Source organism: Patella vulgata, chromosome 2 (assembly GCF_932274485.2).
Source record: "Patella vulgata chromosome 2, xgPatVulg1.2, whole genome shotgun sequence".
In the NCBI taxonomy this organism is placed as follows: Eukaryota; Metazoa; Mollusca; class Gastropoda; family Patellidae; genus Patella; species Patella vulgata.
In genome coordinates this window covers 48,960,663-48,979,333 of record NC_065880.2, presented here as the reverse complement: position 1 = coordinate 48,979,333, position 18,671 = coordinate 48,960,663, and the positions used below count along the sequence as shown (strand labels likewise).

The 18,671-nt window shown below is 33.8% G+C and overlaps 2 protein-coding genes across 7 annotated transcripts in view; one reads left to right on the top strand and one right to left on the bottom strand.

Annotated features, from left to right (window-relative positions):
* The window catches only part of LOC126811585 (protein still life, isoform SIF type 1), a 117,523-nt gene extending 108,846 nt beyond the window's left edge, over positions 1 to 8,677 (bottom strand). For 3 of the 5 annotated variants that reach the window (XM_050537274.2, XM_050537278.2, XM_050537279.2), the window contains exon 1: positions 8,344 to 8,676. The gene's annotated coding sequence lies outside the window, so the exon portion shown is untranslated. Of the gene's footprint in view, positions 1 to 8,343 lie in introns of all 5 variants that reach the window. The other 2 variants (XM_050537280.2, XM_050537275.2) reach the window with 1 other exon arrangement.
* LOC126811586 (inhibitor of Bruton tyrosine kinase) overlaps positions 1 to 18,671 on the top strand; it is a 128,415-nt gene that overhangs the window by 83,501 nt on the left and 26,243 nt on the right. The window contains exons 1-3 of one of the 2 annotated variants that reach the window (XM_050537283.2): positions 11,734 to 11,882; positions 14,933 to 15,425; positions 18,357 to 18,453. In XM_050537283.2, the coding sequence (XP_050393240.1) occupies positions 15,102 to 15,425; positions 18,357 to 18,453 (421 nt within the window). In that variant the 5' untranslated portion in view covers positions 11,734 to 11,882; positions 14,933 to 15,101. Of the gene's footprint in view, positions 1 to 11,733; positions 11,883 to 14,932; positions 15,426 to 18,356; positions 18,454 to 18,671 lie in introns of those variants that run through there. The other variant, XM_050537284.2, reaches the window with a different exon arrangement.

The following is an 18,671-nucleotide window of genomic DNA, read 5'->3' as shown; positions in this document are numbered from 1 at the left end:
AGACGGTGCAGACACATTTGATGCCTATTTCTAGTCCAACATCCAACAGTGACAACTCTGTTCAGAATAAAGTAATTGGACTGACATGTTTAATATTTTCTTTTTTTTATCATCTATTTTTGAATTATTATATCAAGAATGGCCAACTCTTTATTAAACTCTTAACTTATGTATCTTTAATAAACTTTCTTTTAGAAATGAAATGGGGTTAACATCTTAATTTTCTGCCCCGACTTTGCTAATGAAGACAGGTTTTCTTTTAGAAGATAAAATATACTAAATGTTTCTAAATTGACTGTAAATATCTTCCCCTAAATGCAGAGGCAAGGGTTAAGTAGACTGGTTAATTGTACTGAAGCGAAAACCGCCCTCAGTCAGAAGTCTCAATCCATTATCAAAATCTATTTTGGACCAAATTATCGGTAATTAGACTTCTGCCTATTAAATCAGTGGGATAAATATAGACATTTTACACTTGTATGTAATACACGCAATGAGAATAACATTCAACATAATTCCAGAAATAAAACATTTTAAAATACATAATTCAAAAACAATATACTTGTGGTGTTAATATGATATACATACTTATATATAGACTCCATTTTCAACAAACTGTCTAGAATTATATTCTTTCTTAAAATAAACACCAACAAATTTAGGGTAGAAAGTTACACATGCCAAAGAAACGTATGATCTCATCAACTTGATAATAGCATCTTGTTAATAATATATCTTGACAGAAAATACTGAACTGCCATTTTTTTTCTAGCCAAAAACTGCTTTGACATATTTCAATCAAATCTGATTATTGCATTTTTTAAGGAGAGAGTTTAAGATGTGTTCACCAGCTTTTTAAAATAATGCTTTACTATTTGTAAATTCTAAATTTCTCCTTTCAGCTCACAAGGCTTGCAGGGTTGCCTTCCTCACCTTGTGCTTTTTTTTTTCTTTTTTTGAATTGCTATAAAGACATATTTACATCAATTTTTTTTAAATAAAGATTTGCCATAATATGTTAGTCCCAAATTAATTTGGTTTATTTTTCTCTTTCTCTTTTAGTTCCTATTAACATTACCTTCAAATTTACAAGAAAATCTGTTTGAAGCTCTGCTAACATACATTTGGACACATGTGGTGACAATAAATTTCCAAATTATGTTAATCAATCTGGGTTGTTTTTTTCCAAAATAGTCATATCCTCATAAAGTTGAATGCTTCAAAAATTCATGCCAAACAAAGAATTAAATGGATACACTGACCATATAACTATAAATTTACTAATTACAATCATAATTGAAGTAACAAAGCGGATCCTTTTCCTTTAATGTAAGTAAAAATCATAAGTTATAATGCTGAAATGTCATGAACATAATATAGACTCTGTAATTATCTTTATGTAATAATAAAATACAAGTAATTATAATTACTGAGTCGATTATATAAAACATCAAATTCTACTTATTAGAAATGGTAATTGAGTTGATAGAGTAATGAATAACAACCACACAGTTTTATAGCTATTCCTGTGAAGACTTTTCTGCCTGTACTTCTCAATGTGAAGGAGAAATTTGCAACCTATGAGTTGAAGTGTCTTAATAATTAATTCACAATACTGAATAAGTGATGCTAGATAAATTGTCCATAATTACAGTTACAATGGGGGTGTTCAAATTAGGTTAAATACAAAATTTAAGACATATCAATTCATGGGTAAAATGTTCTTACATTAAAGGAGCTAAGTCGCTAATATTTTGGATCTAGAAATCATTGGCGTACGGGTTCGATGACAGTTAGGGGGGCAGAACCCAAAATGCCTGAAAAAATTTCGGGTGTACAGACAGCGGCGCCGATATTCCTCGAGAGGCGAAGAAGCAGAGCTCCCCTTGTATTGTACCCCCCCCCCCCCAAGAAAATTTTTGAATATTTGACGGCTGCAAACATAATTTCCTGCTATTTCAGCCCGTGAACAAAGCAACTTCAAAGTGGTCTAATATAGCCTAATTAGGATGGCTGACTCTAATTCCAATCAAAAGATCAATCGTTTCCAGTCCACGGAGACTATTAACAGAAAAGTAAAATTAGTGTTTTATTAGGGCTCAATGACAGTTAGGGAAGAAAAACTAGAAATGCTGAAAAAATTTCAGGTTTACAGACAGCGATGCCGGTTTTGACGGCCGCAAACGCGTTTTACTGCTATTCCAGCCAGTAAAATTAGTGTTTTATTAGATTTCGGGCACTTTATTTTGCCAAGTAGATGGAATTAAATTTTTTTTTTTTCACTTTACCCTTCTACCCGAAAAGTCAGCTGGCCCGAAAGTTAGGGGGGATGCTGCCCCCCTGGCTCGTACGCCTATGCTAGAAATTGACACAAATGGGTCACAACATATATAATAATGTAATGTGAATGTATATAAACTGATTTACATTCAATAGTTTCTCTTTTTACTGCAATTTCTAATCAGTTATATTCGGCGAAATACGTCAGAAGTCTCAATCCAATGGCAATCTCTAGCGTCAGGTTATTCCACTCTATATCGATAGTATTTATTGCGCATGCTCTCCAGATAAGAATATGACATCACCGTTTGACATGACTTGTGGAATATATTTGTGTTTTCAATGGCGAAAAATTTTGGATGATATTGAGTTAGAGACTTAGCTACTTTAAGACACATTACAATTCTTAAGTCTTGTCAAAAGGTACATTATGGTATAGCCTATCATCAGGGCCAGATATAAGGAGGATGGGGGCTGACTTGGCTGCAGCCAGGGGCCAAAATATGAAAGGGGTCCCAAAATTAGTTCTAAAAAAAAAGCGTACCATAAATAAATGTGTTATTTAATATGTTGTGTATATTTGTGCCAAATAAATCTATCTACCATAGTAACCATACTGACATGCAAATTGCATTTGTGTGAATGTGACGGACAATGACCAGAATATGCTATCTTTTCACTATTGAAGCGAGAGCCCTAGTGACATTTTCAGTCAGGGGCCCTATGCAAACTTAAGGAGTTCAGCATATGATCATTCGAAATGCTTTGTTATAAGAAATGTAATTTACTTTTTTGCACCAACTGGGCTAATGAAGACGGCTTTAAACAAGAAGTCTGTATCAAAGAAATTTGTATCTAAGAAGTAAGTACCAGTAATAGAAACCAAGAATACAAAACCCAATCAATACACACAAAGACACAACACACTTCCACTTCGTAGAATTACAATACTTTGGTAAATCTAGGGTTATTTTGAATACGATATTATTTAAAATTAATTACATTTACAATCTTGTTGAAAGTAATCCAGTCTTTATTGACCCAATTGGTACAGAAAAACATTTCATTTGGTTGTAATAATGCTTCTTTGATTACACCCTTTACAATATCAGTATCAAAATTTTGATCACTGAAATGCGAAATAAATTGTCAAACTATTTCAAATATCAACATTGATAATCAAAAAAAAAAAAATAACAAATGCCATCAAATGGAAGTAGGCACATATCAGACTTCTAATTAATTACTCTCAATGGTTTTGTTGTCTAAATGCAAATAAATGGAAGCATCGACAGAAAGTAAAACACTTTCGGCCAATAATATTGTCGAATACATAAAGAGATGGTCAATCTCCAGGTTGCATATATATAAATATGAACTTAATAGAATTTGGACCCAATACTTATATTTGAAAGAATTTTTTCATTTTATAAGCATCTGTGGTTTAACCAACTTTAATTTCCTTTCTTAATTTTTTCTTCCATTATTTTGATGATTAAATCTATTGTCATCCATAATCATTCATGTATTTTTTTAAGTTTTAATAAACGAATATCAGACAAGTTAAGTCAGCTTTGATAACTTAGCTTAGGTGTGCCATACTGTTTTTGACAGTTAACCACTATATACCATTTATACAAGGGCTAGCTTAAAAGTTCTAAGCCTGAAAAAAGGATAGATCAATTGGGTTGAAACAAACTTTTGCAATCAACAAGTACAATCATTGAATAAATCATAGACATTAGAAATGCAGCTGTAGTGTTGTTATTGTCTTAGTATCAGACCATCATGTGAACCTACGCATTGAAATCACCAGACATAGACAAAACTGGCTATAGGGCAGTCATCAAGTACCTGCAAATAGAAGGAATAACCCAAACACAGATACATGCCGACATGGTCTCCACTTTAGGGGATGATATCGCTTCCTTTTCCACAGTAAAGAAGTGGGCAGCAGGATTTAAGTGTAGCAGAGAGAGCCTAGCCGATGAACCGCGTCCTTGAAGGCTATCAACAGCAACCATTCAAAAAAACATGGTGATGGGTGATCGATTATTGACCACTCGACATACTGCCAGTGTTGTGGGCATCTTTCATGAGAGGGTTGATCAGCACAGTATCGCCAACTAGTTAGGAATGACAAAAGTTTTTGCAAGATAGGTGCCAAAGCTCTTGACTGCAGATCAAAAACGTGTCCGATTCATGATGCCCTGTGACAATCTGCACCGTTTTGAAGCAGATGCTGATAATTTTTTGGCCAGATTTGTAACCATGGATGAGATCTGTTTCCTAAAATGAAAACAGAACTAGTCAGTCGTCATTTTCCTAGTAATGATGACATGTCAGCTGTGAATGACCTTTTAAGGGTGGCTGAAGAAAATTTCTTCCTGACTGGCATCCAGGCTTTGTAACATTGTTGGCAAAAATGTGTACACCTGGAAGTGGACTATGTAGAAACAAATAGAAACCATCCACTTTGTACAGGTCTTTCAGATAGGCTTAGATATTTACAGCCTGCCCTCATAAGATCAGAACACCAAATAGCCATCATCAGTTAGAAATGTTCAAACACACGATATAAAGTGATTAAACATTATCACTGACATCAATTATCTTGTAGATATCAGGCTTCAACTTGTGTAGGAAATTCATCTCAATTTTCAGTTAGAAATATTCAAGATCCAATTTCCTTTTTATCAAGTAGAAGTGTGATAGCAGCATATCAACTTCAATTTTGTGAAGTTCAATTTGAGTTGCTAGGTTCAAGTAGTATTTTACGAATTCCTTTCAACTTATTATTAGGAACAATAATAATCTCAAATTAGGAATGGAAAAATAGACCTTCATTAAAAAAAATACATGATATAAGAACACTGACAGTGACAGTACATATTTTCTAATCTTTCAGAAGCTAACAATTTTCTTTAATTTAAGATGAATTCGCGCATCATGTCTTAACTTTGTTTAAACAGAAGCACAGCTATTGGAATTTCACTGATTTCTTTCAACAGGAGCTACCATCCTGTCAGATTTTAAAATGTTTACAAGTAATTAATCTGATGAATGAAGAATTATTGTTTTGCTATGGTTACTTCATTAATAAACTATTCATACATCCAGACATTGTAAATCATAATCATTACAAATTAAATCAATTTTTTTGATTATATTTTCTATTTAATGCATGTACTTAAAATTACAAGAACAATTAGTTCGAAGTACTTCAAACTTCCATTAACACAAAACAGTTTTTTTTTTCTGAGAATGGACAAAAGACTTAAATACCGTAATACCATTCAAATACAAGTAAAACTCAACATAATCACAAAAGATGTATTTTGAAAGCCATTATTTTCTTATTTCCATTAAAAACACTGATTACCGACATATGCACAATAGTTAATTGTTGAGACTGAAACATGTGAAATTGAATGGAACAGATTACATTATAACTAAAGGAACAAATCAAGACCGATACAGGTCTGCAATATTAAACTCGCAACCAACAAATCTAATTAGTGCAACAGACTAATAATGCCTTACGGCTATGAAGAAGAGAAACTAATTTCACCAGTACAAAGCCAAAGGAATCACTTCAGGAGATCCCATCTAGCAATTGTAAAAACAAATTAAATGTGTCAAGTATTTCAAAGACATCAAATCTGCTATATGAACCAACAAATGTCACTTGACCTTGAAAGTAAACGAAATGACCATGTAAAAAAAGAGCTTTGAACATTTGTCCATAAAAAAAAGAAATTAGATTTCTACATGAAATATACTATTATTACTTTCTGGAAAGATTATGTATTAGAAACCTCACAGTAAATTTTAATCAAGATTAGCTTTAATTTCCATTTATGTTGATTTTCATAATCTGCCATCTGGATCTGGCTTGCATGCTGTTAGTCAAAAATATGAGAGCATTTGACAAAAGATAAGCTATCATTTCTTCCATTCCCTGCCACAATTGTGACAGAAAAAGGAAAAAAAATATTTTGTATTTACAAATAGCTATAATGATTTTTGGTCCAAGGTTTATCACCATTTTCATTAAAATTCATTATTTCCCAACCTTTTACAAATATTAAATCTACAATAAATATAATAAATTATGATTTTTTTCTGATATTTTTAAACTATTGACATAATTTATGTATACAAAATTCTTGGGGAACAGGCAAAGATTATTTAGACCCCTCTCCCTCCTGGGTAAAAAAAAAGGAGATTTTACGATCAAATCCTTCTTAAATGAAAATTATCTCTACTGATCTTAGCATTTTCTCTATATTTTATAGCTTGAGCTATTAGACTAAGTATCGACAGGTCTCTCTAGAATTACATGAGTAAATCAACCCTTATATTTGCTTCACAAGTAAAGACTAGAACAGAGGAACTATGGCATTTTGGTATAGCTGCTAAATGAAAATAAAATATGCATGTGAGGAAAATTCCAACAGTTAATTATATCATTGGCAACAGGCAAATTCTCAAATGTTATGTTTTTTAGATGACATATGGTAAACATAAAATATCATGTCAGTCACACCTTGTAATTTTTTTTATATAACCTTATATTTCTTATTGATGTTTTCTATTACCGTTCATGTATAACTTCCTTTTTAATACCATTCATTTTCTAATGAAATTAACACTTTGTCTCCATTATCCCACTATATAATATGGTGGCAATCCAAGCTTTCTATACTGTTTTGGGTTTAGGTTTCCATGCTATTTATACCACATACAATATCCCTAAATGTGTTTGAAAATACTACTTCTTAGATTTGGATAGGGGTAAAATGGACATGTATACATAATAAAATAATATAATAATAATAATAATTTATTTATAATGCGCCTATTACCAATATAAACTACTGCTCAATGGTGCAGTTAACATTTTGTGGACATCACACATCGAAAAATAAAACCAGCGGCTGCCAGGCAGAATACGCCCACATTTTCGAGAGATGGATAGAGAACAAGCTAAAAAGAAAGGGATTTTTCCTACAATCGACGGCATAATACGTCCACATGAAAATGTGGGCGTATAAAAAATGAAGAGGCATCTTTCTCACCCTTTCTTCATTGCTCCTAGGTCATGATCATTTTACTGTTTAAGATCTTTGGGGTCAAAGTGGTTAATAATGTATAATCAGAAAAATGGATGATGCTAGAATGCACTACCTTTCTCCCTGCGGGGGGTGGAGGGGTGGACGGACAAATGGTTAAACACATGATGTTACATCACAAGGTCTGTGATTGCGGCATGGTTTAGACTCACAACTTGTTCGAGGCAAGGGGAAGGGTTGTCTGTCGAACTCTGTGGGTAATTATTGAAATAAAATTGAACCATGATAGTCCCAAAATGACCTAGTTTGTGTTGAGAGGATGTTAAACCCCATTTCTCTCATACACCCCAGTACAACTTTCAAACTTGTGTGTCCATAAAGTATGTGACCTGTTTCAATTTCCTTGTTTAGATGTTTATTATTTGGACCGATCTCTAGGTATTTCTAGGTTGTGCTTGTAATTAATTAGATAAAAACTATTTGTTAACTAGTATGATAGCAAAGATTAGCAATGACAATGTGAAATCAAACATAGAAGCCACAGTTTGTGACATAGTGGGAAGCAACAAGAGAAAAAAAAAAGTGTTGCAACCATTTTCTCAACATAATAATTAACCTAGATCTACACAATCATTTTCACTGCAATTTAGGTATTTATCAGCAATGGATTGTAATTTTCATGCATAACTATTTTATGCCTGAATTGAATATTGGCCCTTTTAACCTGTTACATTGTAGGCCACTTTATAATTTAACAACTATGACTGTTCCTATTTCAAATTAATTCTTTAAATTTCTTTTCAGTACACACAGTACATTACAATGCAGGTTTCTTCTGCTCATGTACCAAAAAGAAACATTACCAAATTCTATCCATATAAATGACAGAAAAATTAAACTATAAATATAAATATATTATGGTTACAGCACCATGATCAATACCAAATAAATATTAATACATTTCATTAGCATTACAAAGGCATCTTACCACTAAATAGACAACCTTGCACTGGTCTCAGACAAATTCATGTATCAAGCATCAGAATAATCTATGATAGGGATCCAATATTCACAGTAGAATATTTAACACAGTATTCAATATCAATTAATAACATGTATATATAATTCGCCAGCATCACATGCTTACTAATATATAAATGTCTCTACAGTCCAGCTGTTGCCAGAGAATTGATCTTCGTGTTTGTTATTCACTATAATGTCATACACACACTGAATTAAGCTGTATTCTTTTCATATCGATTGTATTGCCTTTTATATGTACCCATTTATTTTGACAGCTTCTCTATAGCCTCTTTCCTAAAATAATACTTCAATGTAATAATGTAGCTTTGAGCTATAGGCCTACTATGTCTATACATTCCATACCGGTGTGCTCATGTTCTCTTTGGAATACATTACCTTACAATGGATAATTCACACATGGATTACATGTTGATGTGAATTTTTATAGCAGATGTGGCATTTATCTGAATCCAACAAACAGAGAGAGAGTGAGAAATCGGGTTTAACATTCACTCGGCACAAACTAGGTCATTTTGGGACTAACATATGGTTCAATTTTATTTCAACACTTCGCTTGCGCATAGGGGTCTTAAGCAGTGGGCTGAAACCAGGTCCCGAGTTCACAAAGCATTCTCAGACTTAAGTTAAGAATTTACTCAAAATTATTAGCCTTATTTTAACACAAATATAGCCCTTTATAAAACTGTTGTTGTTTTAATGTATGAAATACATCAACAAGAAACTATGTGCAAAGTTTCGTGTTTCTTGATCAAAGATATTTCTCATAAACAGTGATTGAAAGTTGAGTAAATTCTCAACTTAAGTCTGAGAATGCTTTGTCAGAGGTCCCAGAGAAAACCCACAAGGTTGGACAGGCGACCTTACTTCTTGTCACGTATAACCGGGAAATCAAAACAACGCCAGTTGACTCAATGACAGACCATTCGGCCATCCAACACCCAGAATCCAGCAAATAAAATATGTGAAATTGAAAAAAAAAAATTATTACATCAATTGAATAATATCTTAAAGCAAATTTCCAGAGGAGGGTTGGCTGTATTAGGATTCATAATTGTTCACCTTCTGTTTTTCATTATGCAGCAGTGTGCAAGGATAATGATCTATTACACCAATGAACAATATAATTATTTCAGTTACCAAACATTTTGCTCAAAAAAAGGTATGATGTGAAAAGAATTTCAATATTATCAGTTAAACAATTCCAAATTGATGGAAGTTGGTTTAAGTATGAAAATCAAATGATGAAATGTGCATAAATTTTAACATTCTTATAGCATGTTCCACACAAGCCCAAAATTACTCAGAGAGACTACCCGCACAGTCCGGATTAAGGTACATTGGGGGCCCTAGCACACTTAAGCAAATGGGGGCCCCTAACCAGCTCCCCTACCTAGGTTAAGTTTATACTGAAATTGAAACATATCATTTTTCTTTTATAGGACACACATAAAGTACAATGTGAATGCAGCTGCAGCAGTCTGATTGGATGGTTGGAACTCTTGTCGGCACAGAGTGAGATTTCTGTTGCTTAATTCATGGGCTAGAATAGCAGAAAAATGCATTTGCAGCAGTTAAATTTTCTCGGGGAGAGTGGGGTCTCTATACCCCGCAAAGATTGCTAATTGGAAAACACTCAACTGAACTTGATGTATTCTCGAGCTGGAATAGCAGGAAAATGCATTTGAAGCAATTAAATTTTCAAAATAATCTCACTACGGTTCCATCTCCGTGGATTGTAAACGATTGATTGGTTGATTGGAATTTGAGTCAGCCACCTAAGTTAGGCTATGTTAGACCACTTTGAAGTTGCTGTATGATATGGACTGGAATAGCAGGAAAACACTTCTGCACCAACCATATATTTAACGATGTTATACATACCGTCTTCTTTATATTGTATATTATTATTAGCATAGGCCTAGCCTACTTATTCAACAAGGAAGTTAATCAAACATCTATTTCAATTTTACACACCTAACAGGGTTAATTAGCATAAAAGGTCTGACTATTCATTTTATTCATGCAAACCAGTGAGGTGTTACAATAGAAATAGGATATGTTAATACAACTGTCTTAATGCTAGGTCCCCACTATCAAGGTTCGCGCCAGGAAAACGTGTTTGTGATCGTCAAGATTTCCAAATACTCATTGGGTGGGTAGGGTCCTACACGGTAAGCTCAGCTCGTTCGCCTCTCACAGAAGACTGGCACTGCTTCCTGTAACCCGAATTTATGTGGGGCATTTGAGGTCCTGCCACCCTAACATTCATCGAGCCCATAGGCGTGGTCACGCTTGTCATAGGTTATAAATATTGGTGGTTTTTATACACTTTAATAATATGTTCCCCACAGCCCAAAATACTCAGAGAGATTATCGGCAGTCATCTGCTCTTCCTCCCTCCCCCCCCCCCTTGTTCTTCATGCAAGATCAGCAGTCACCATGCTCCTGAGCAATTGGCACGCCAGGACCTACCCTACCGGTTGGTGCAAAACCGTTTAACCTTGTATTAATATCACTGTTCGTCAGAGCATGTACCTTATTGCCAGCACTTACCCGCACATGTGTCAGCGGTTTCCCGCCAAATTTGTAGCCAACTCTTTACTCTTTCAGAAATTCACAGTCAAAAATCATTTCATTTGCTAGAGGAAGGCTATAACGTATCTAATAATCTTGTATTGTTAATAGCAAACCTTGCAGCTCTTTACTTTTTCATAATTCATTATCCAGACTTTGGTTTGTAAAATTTTGTCGGTTTTGTTTTGCGTGTAGTGCGGTGCTTGTGCACTTACTTAGGCTACTAAATTTACAGTCCTGCTTGACAATTTTTATTTTACGTTCTTGGGGTTTGTTTCATCATCGAGTGTTCCTGTAGTGTGACAGCAACACGTAGGACTTTGACGTGTTGGTTTTCTTATCTTGTATTAGGGTTGATAGTTTTCCCCCCTTTTCTTTGCTTTTGTTGTTTAATATTGCCAGTCTTCTTATTCTGAAAGAAATGGCCAAGTTCGGAGCAGAACAGTAGGACGTTAACCCCCATTTCATTTGATTTCTGACAGAAATGATTAATGGGAAATAACTACAGTCTATCTTCAAGAATTCTTTTGGGTTATCCCCCCTACACCATAGTTGCACTCGGCAAACCTCGGTATATTCCGTTACTCTACATCTGCGGGGCTTGCCGAGTGACCATAGTTGGTACAAAACATAAACAATAATACCTCTACATAACTCGAAATTCATAACAAGCAATCATATCTATTAGGTTATTCTGTAAAACTACTATTCCAAACAATGCAATATGGTTCTCGGAATTTTTTTATTTATTTTAGTTTAATTTTGGGTTAGAGAATAGAGCCACGAATTAAAAATGGCAGCCTCCACTAAACAGATTTCTCAAGAAATGGAAATGATGTCAATTTACGTTGCCGTCAGTTTTATTGCCGTGTCTTTTGCATCAATGGTCTCCGTAACCTCCTAATGATGGTAACAAATAACTTCTTATTTAAATCACACAATGTCACACAAGGAATCGATAAGTATTGGGACTCTTTCGGCTTGAGATAAAAAGAGAAATGTAAATTATTTGATTTTATTAGCATATGTAAACCATGACATAAGATAGAGCGTGGTTACTGTAGCCTGTAGCGTAGGTCGTGAGCTACTCCAGTGTCTCACTCACCGAAAGGCCGAATGACACATCTTGTAAAAAGTGTATAAGATTAATGCCAATTATGTAGTACCGGTAGGTAGCATGTGCCAACCAAAATTCAATTTTTGAGCTACAGACCTGAAATTTTGCACACAGTTAGAAAAACACCTGCGAATCATTAATCTTTTTCAATTATGACAATCGGTTCTTAACTTTGTTTTTTGTAGCTAATTTTATATACCCATACGTAAGCAGCGTTTTCCCAAAATCCGTCAAAAACAGGCAAAATTGAAAAAATAATATTTTGACTAACTGAATGACTTTGGAACAGACTCAAATTGTACACAGATGTTCTAGAGACACACATTTACTAAAATCAACCACAAAAATATTGTTTTTACCTTTTATTTTGACAAAATTTAAAGCAAATCGGACATATTTTGTTCCGAAAAAACATAAAAATAATAACTATAAAAAAAAATCATTAAAAATAGTGGAAATTGTTTTTTGATGATTAAATGGAAACTGGAAACATGTTCTCATGGACAGCTATGAAATATCCATGTTCTCGTGGACAGCTATGAAATATCCATGTTCTCGTGGACAGCTATGAGTATGAAATATCAAAAAATAAAATTATCAAAATAAATGCACTGAATCATAACTAACAAAACTCCAGAATTGAAGTTTTCAGTATAAAAATATAAAAAAACAGAACAATTCAGCTAAATATCTACAAAATATTCTGCATATACTGAAAAAGTTTTGTAAATATGATTAAACAATACTGATAAAATGAAGGAAAACAGGCTGGAATACATGATACATGAGTTAATAATACATGAGTTAATATTAATAATCTAATATACCGTATGTTAAATAATAAAAATATTGAGACAAACAAGATGAAAAACAAGGTATAAAGAAGTTAACTACAGGTATTTAAGTTGTCAATCATAAAGTCAAGTTAACAGTACTACCGGTAATGAAAAGAGTAACACTGTAAAAACTTCAGAACAGAAACAGGTGAAAAACAGTTATAAATAAGTTGACAGTAATAAATATATGTTAGCTATATTAATAATATTAGTATAAAGTAATAATGGAAAAAGTAACTTTATATAAATAAGTCAATAATATTAGTTAAAAGTTATGGAAAAAAAGGTAAGAAAAAAACATTGAAACAATACATAATAAGTTAAAAACAATGAAAAATGTAACTTGTTATGAAAAATGTAACTTAAAATAAAATAATGAAATAGAACTGATCGAAAACTGTTGCCACATCAGGGTTTCATTGTCATTTCTCAATAATTAAAAAAAAACCCCTAAAAATAAAAATATAGAAAAGTACTCCTTATTTCTTTTTTTTATTGGGCTTTATTATACCATACAATTCTGAGCTATGTTTGTTTTCGTAAAAAAATCAACTGCACAGTCTTAGAAAGTTAAAATTCTTCCTATGATCACTCATTATTAGCACGTGTGTAACTAACGGGTGTCTAACGGTACATTTGACACGCCCCCTCCATTACAATATGGCCGACAGAATTTCGGTCACATGGAGAAAAATTGAATTTTACCAATGTTCACGTCCACTTATGGAAATAAATGAAGATGGATCTTATAAAGGGATATTTAATCCATATTTGAGCAGGTTTTTTTTTCGCTCCGCATCTTCCACGAAAAAAGTTACAAAATTTCAAACTTTTCAATCGGAGGAAAAAAATATTCTTACCTTGCTACGAGTGATAAATTTTGCATGCGGAGCAACCTTGACCTCTTAACTAACTGTTTTCGGTTGAATGGAACCGGTATCGATTGCAGGTAACCAACACGAGGCCGTAATGCAAGGCTAGCTTTTCGCGAAAAAATAGCGCCATATTTGTGACAGCCAATTAAGAAAAAAGAGTTACGTCCCTTTTTCGGTTGGCACACGCTACGGTAGGCCTACCTAATATAAATGGAAAAATAAAGCAAGTTAAGGTTGTATTCCGAAATAAGTTGCTTCTTAAAGGGTTTAGTTTTGTCATTAGAAATTGAAATTTACCTTCATATGTCATTATTTAAAGGGTCTAAATCGCTAGTATTTGGGACCTAGAAATTGACACAAATGAGTCGCAACACGTAGTCTACATATAACCCGTAATAATGAAATATGAATGTATATAAACTGATTTACATTCAATCGTGTCCGGTTTTACTCTAATTTCAATTCAGTTAGGCCCTATGTTCTGCGAAATACGCCAGAAGTCTCAATCAAATGGCAATCTCTAGCGTCTAGTTATTCCAGTCTACACTGGTAGTATTTATTGAGCATGCTCTTCAGATAGGCTAAGAATATAGCGTCACCGTTTGACATGACTTTGGGAATATGTCTAGCCTCGTTCTTTGAGTCCCTTATTACAAATGGCACTGAAACGCATTGTGGTACACTATTCGTGAATTTCGTGTACCAATGGTAAAATGTTTATTTTGTCTTAAAATATTGGATATCAGAAGTCCATCATTTCCTGGTAAAATCAAAACATCAGTGTTGATTTAAATGTTAAATAATTTGTGTTTTCAATGTCGAAGACTGGATGATATTGAGTTAGAGACTTATAGCTACTTTAATTTGACAGTTGGTTCTCAATGAAGATTTTTGTCACTCATGATATCACAAGCGAATTTCACTGCAGTAATTTACTGTCGGTCTACCTATATCCATTCCCATAATGTGTAATGTCAATAAGAATCATTGTGTTTAATTTGTAGTGCGGTCCAAGCACAGTTGCGGATAGGTTTATGGTATTGTATTGTAGCCTGAAAAATTAAGTCCATCTGTCATAGGGCTTCCGCATAACTTGAAATTGTTGTTAATCTGCTTTTTTTCTATTTTCAGGCTTTTTGATATTCAATTATGGCTTGTTAAATTTACTGGCCAGACGGCCCATTTCTATTTGAATGGGCTGGCCAAGAGAATGAATGGATGTCAGCTAGGCTATAGAACTCAGTGAAATTGAATGTAAAGAAAAGTGTTTAGTGTCAGACTTTGATAAGAATTTGACAAAATGCCAATCAAGCTAGATTGCGAGTGTGGTCCAAAGTGTAGATCACATCAGCATGCACTTTATATCAATTCCGCTATCATAAAAGGTGGAATTAAAGAGTTTAAGGCATATTCAAGTTTATGTACTAATGCTACAAATGTGAATGATAAATTTGGACGAAATGTTTTACATATGGCCGCATCCTGTGGACGAATTGATATTGTAGAATATCTGCTAGAAGAAAAACATTATAACTTAAAAGCTAAAGATTATGAATCTGGATGGACAGCACTACACCGTTCTTTGTTTTATGGTCAAATTGCGGCTGCAAGACTTTTAATACAGGTGCCTGCTGTATTTATTATTCAGGGGTCAAAATTCACAACGGCACCCACGGCAATTAGCGAAATTGCCGTAGAAAATAAATAATAACTACGGCATCCTTAGCCGTGGTAATTTACTTAAGAATATCACGACGGCAATTTGCCCATGTTGACACTAAAGTCGCCATTGTATACCTGCGTAATCTACGGCATAATCGCAAGTAGGAATTTATTGTTTTGTCTCTTTCACGCATTCTCGTGACTGCATTGTTCTATTGAGTTAGATCTCGAATCACACAGCTAAAAATAGATCAAACGGTGTGGAATTTTTATTGGCTATTTATCGTGACGTCACATTAGTGGAAGTACATAACACAGACACTGATAACACAAGTCGTCACGCGGCATTCCCAGTTGTGCTGTTTACATTTCGATCAGTCGTACGGTTACTCAGATAGTTGGAAGTCAAATAGCAGCCAACTTTATAAGAATGAATTTCACACCATCTACGCATGTTTTCATCTGTTTGACACTAGTTTATAGCATTATGAAATATTTATATCTAAATAAATAAAACATGTATCCCTCAAGTCATCTGACCTAATTCTACCATAACATCACATGCTGGTGGCTGGAATGGAAATGCACACGGCTCGTCTGGTGTATTTAATCATTTAAAAAGTTCAAAACAATTTCCAGAAATAAAGGCTATGGATATTTTACTGGAAACTATGACCAAATCAAATAATTAGGTCGGGAAAATATGTCATATAATATAATTTTTAGCAAATAGACGTCTTAGACGGGATGTGAGAAAGGAATTCCAGGGGGTGTTACATGTCTGCCGCACGAGGTACATGGTCATGTAATATAATGTCATCCACAGGTGTGAAGTCGTGTTTTGATAATCAATTTATGGTATTACAGATATTTTAGAATCAGAATCGAACACCTCAACGGCGAAGTATTCATTTAAAATGCAAGTTTGGAACCAATACTTATATTTGGTGGAATTCACATGGATAGGGATTATAGAATTGCACGGATCTTCGTGTTGCTGAGTCCAAGCAAATTCGCGGGCTTGCAAGAATTTTTAGGCCTTCTGATTTCAAAGAAATAAAATGGATTCATATTATGATATTCATATGGACTGCAGTGTATGTAAATCCCTAAACAATTTAAGGGTGTTTGTGGTGACCAAATTCTGGACGAATTCTGTAATAATGCCGTAGTGACTTTAAATATATATTTCTATCATAAAGATCTTGGTTCCTTTTGATAATCACACATATCCGAACGTAACTTTCTGGATTATGGCCCCTGATTGGTCGAAAAATCACATTTTTAGCTTGTGGATTCTCTAGAGGTCACATTTTTTTTTCCGATTTTAATAACCGTTTAGATATATCACCATTCCACCATAATGAAGGTTGAATTGGAATTTCGGGAAAATGGCTGCTATTTGTACACAAATTGTGTCTAAGTATGTAATACAAAGGTTATGAACCTTCTAGAGGTCACAATATTTATGCGATTTTGATGAAACTTAAAACATATCTTTATGTTCCAACAATCTCAGTCCCTTTTGATATTTGCGCATTTCAGACCATAACTTTCTGGGTTATGGCCCTGATTGTACAAAAAATAATTTTTGTTTTTAGCTTGTTCTCTATCCATCTCTTGCAAAATGTGGGCGAATCCTGCCTGGCAGCCGCTGGTTTTCTTTCTTGTCGCATCATTTTCTAACCTGTCACACATTATCCCTACATATAGGTTCACAAACACTTTTAAATTGCTTTTTTCCTTATTTTGATCCATATGAATATCGTAATATAAAACATTGTAACATGCTTAAGGGTGAATCTTGCGTTTTGATTGGTCGATTAGACACTGTCTATTGGACAATAACACCCCTCTAAATTAGAAAAATCGCTGCGTATTAATATTATGCGTACTACTTTAATGGCGATAACCACAATGGAGACAATCAATTTTGATCTTGGTACATTAGATGAAATATTTGGAGATATGTCCGAAGATGAACTTGAAACCCCAACCGCCTTGTCAGGTAACAGCTACAAACAACAAAATATTAAAAAATCTATTACAAAAACATAAAGTTTGTTTCAAAAAGTACTTTTTAAAAAATGAAGTGAGAATTTTAGGTTTTTATTGTGTGTCTATACTCATACGGCTACTATAGCAACCAGACGATAAGCGAGCAAAATCTAACATGAGCAGCCAGTTACCCCGCTACGTCACAATGTTTTCATTACGTCAAAATTGATTTCTTTGGTTTTTACGTCACTAAAACCGATTTGCAGTGAGACGATTTTGAAGTTTACACAATAAAATAAGTTCTTTTAAAATTCTAAAAAATTCTAACGCGTCTTTGGTCCTAATGATCTCAGGACATGTCTATTGGACAATAACACCCCTCTAAATGCGAAACAGTAGGTGTTTATCTCCTAATCGACAGGACTAAAATTCTCGCGAATTGCCGAAGTTGCTTTAGGTCTGCAACTCGAAGATTCGTGCAGTTCCATAATCTGAATAGACGTGGATTCCACCAAGTGAAACATACGTCCGAAATCATACTTTAAATTTAATATGAAGGCCAGAATTCAGATTTGAAAATATCCGTATTAAATTGAATACCGGTATGGTGTTTGTAGAATTAGGTCACCTAAATATGACTTGGAGGATATGTTCTAATTTATTAAGAGTGTTCATACTGCTGTAAAATAGTGTCAAACAAATGAAAACAATTGTACGTGTCAAACAAATGAAAACAAGTGTACATGTGTGAAATAAATGAACACACCAACCGAGCCAATGAACACGAGATGTGTGAAATGCGTTGTTATAAAATTGAACAATGCTGAGAATATTTTATAAAGATTTAACTCATCGTAATATAGAACTACATGTATTACTTTTTGCTGTTTTGCAGTATAAACATGATTTGAGAGGAAGAGATCATGAAGGATTAAGTCCCCTGGATATTGTCATGAAAGATCGACCTAACTATATATCATTCTCACCTAGAGGTAATACTTTCAAATATTTATAAAATCTCTTGCTCATAATGATTTCTTGATTTAGAAATTATTAGAGGTAATAAACGATAATACAGTCATGCAACTTTAAATGGATTGCAGATAATAAAGAAGGTAGTGAAGAAACCTGATGGGCCTAGTTTGAATCCAAGTCTGGAGATTATCTAGCATTGGTATTTCGTTTCTGTTTACTTAATTAAATGTCAATA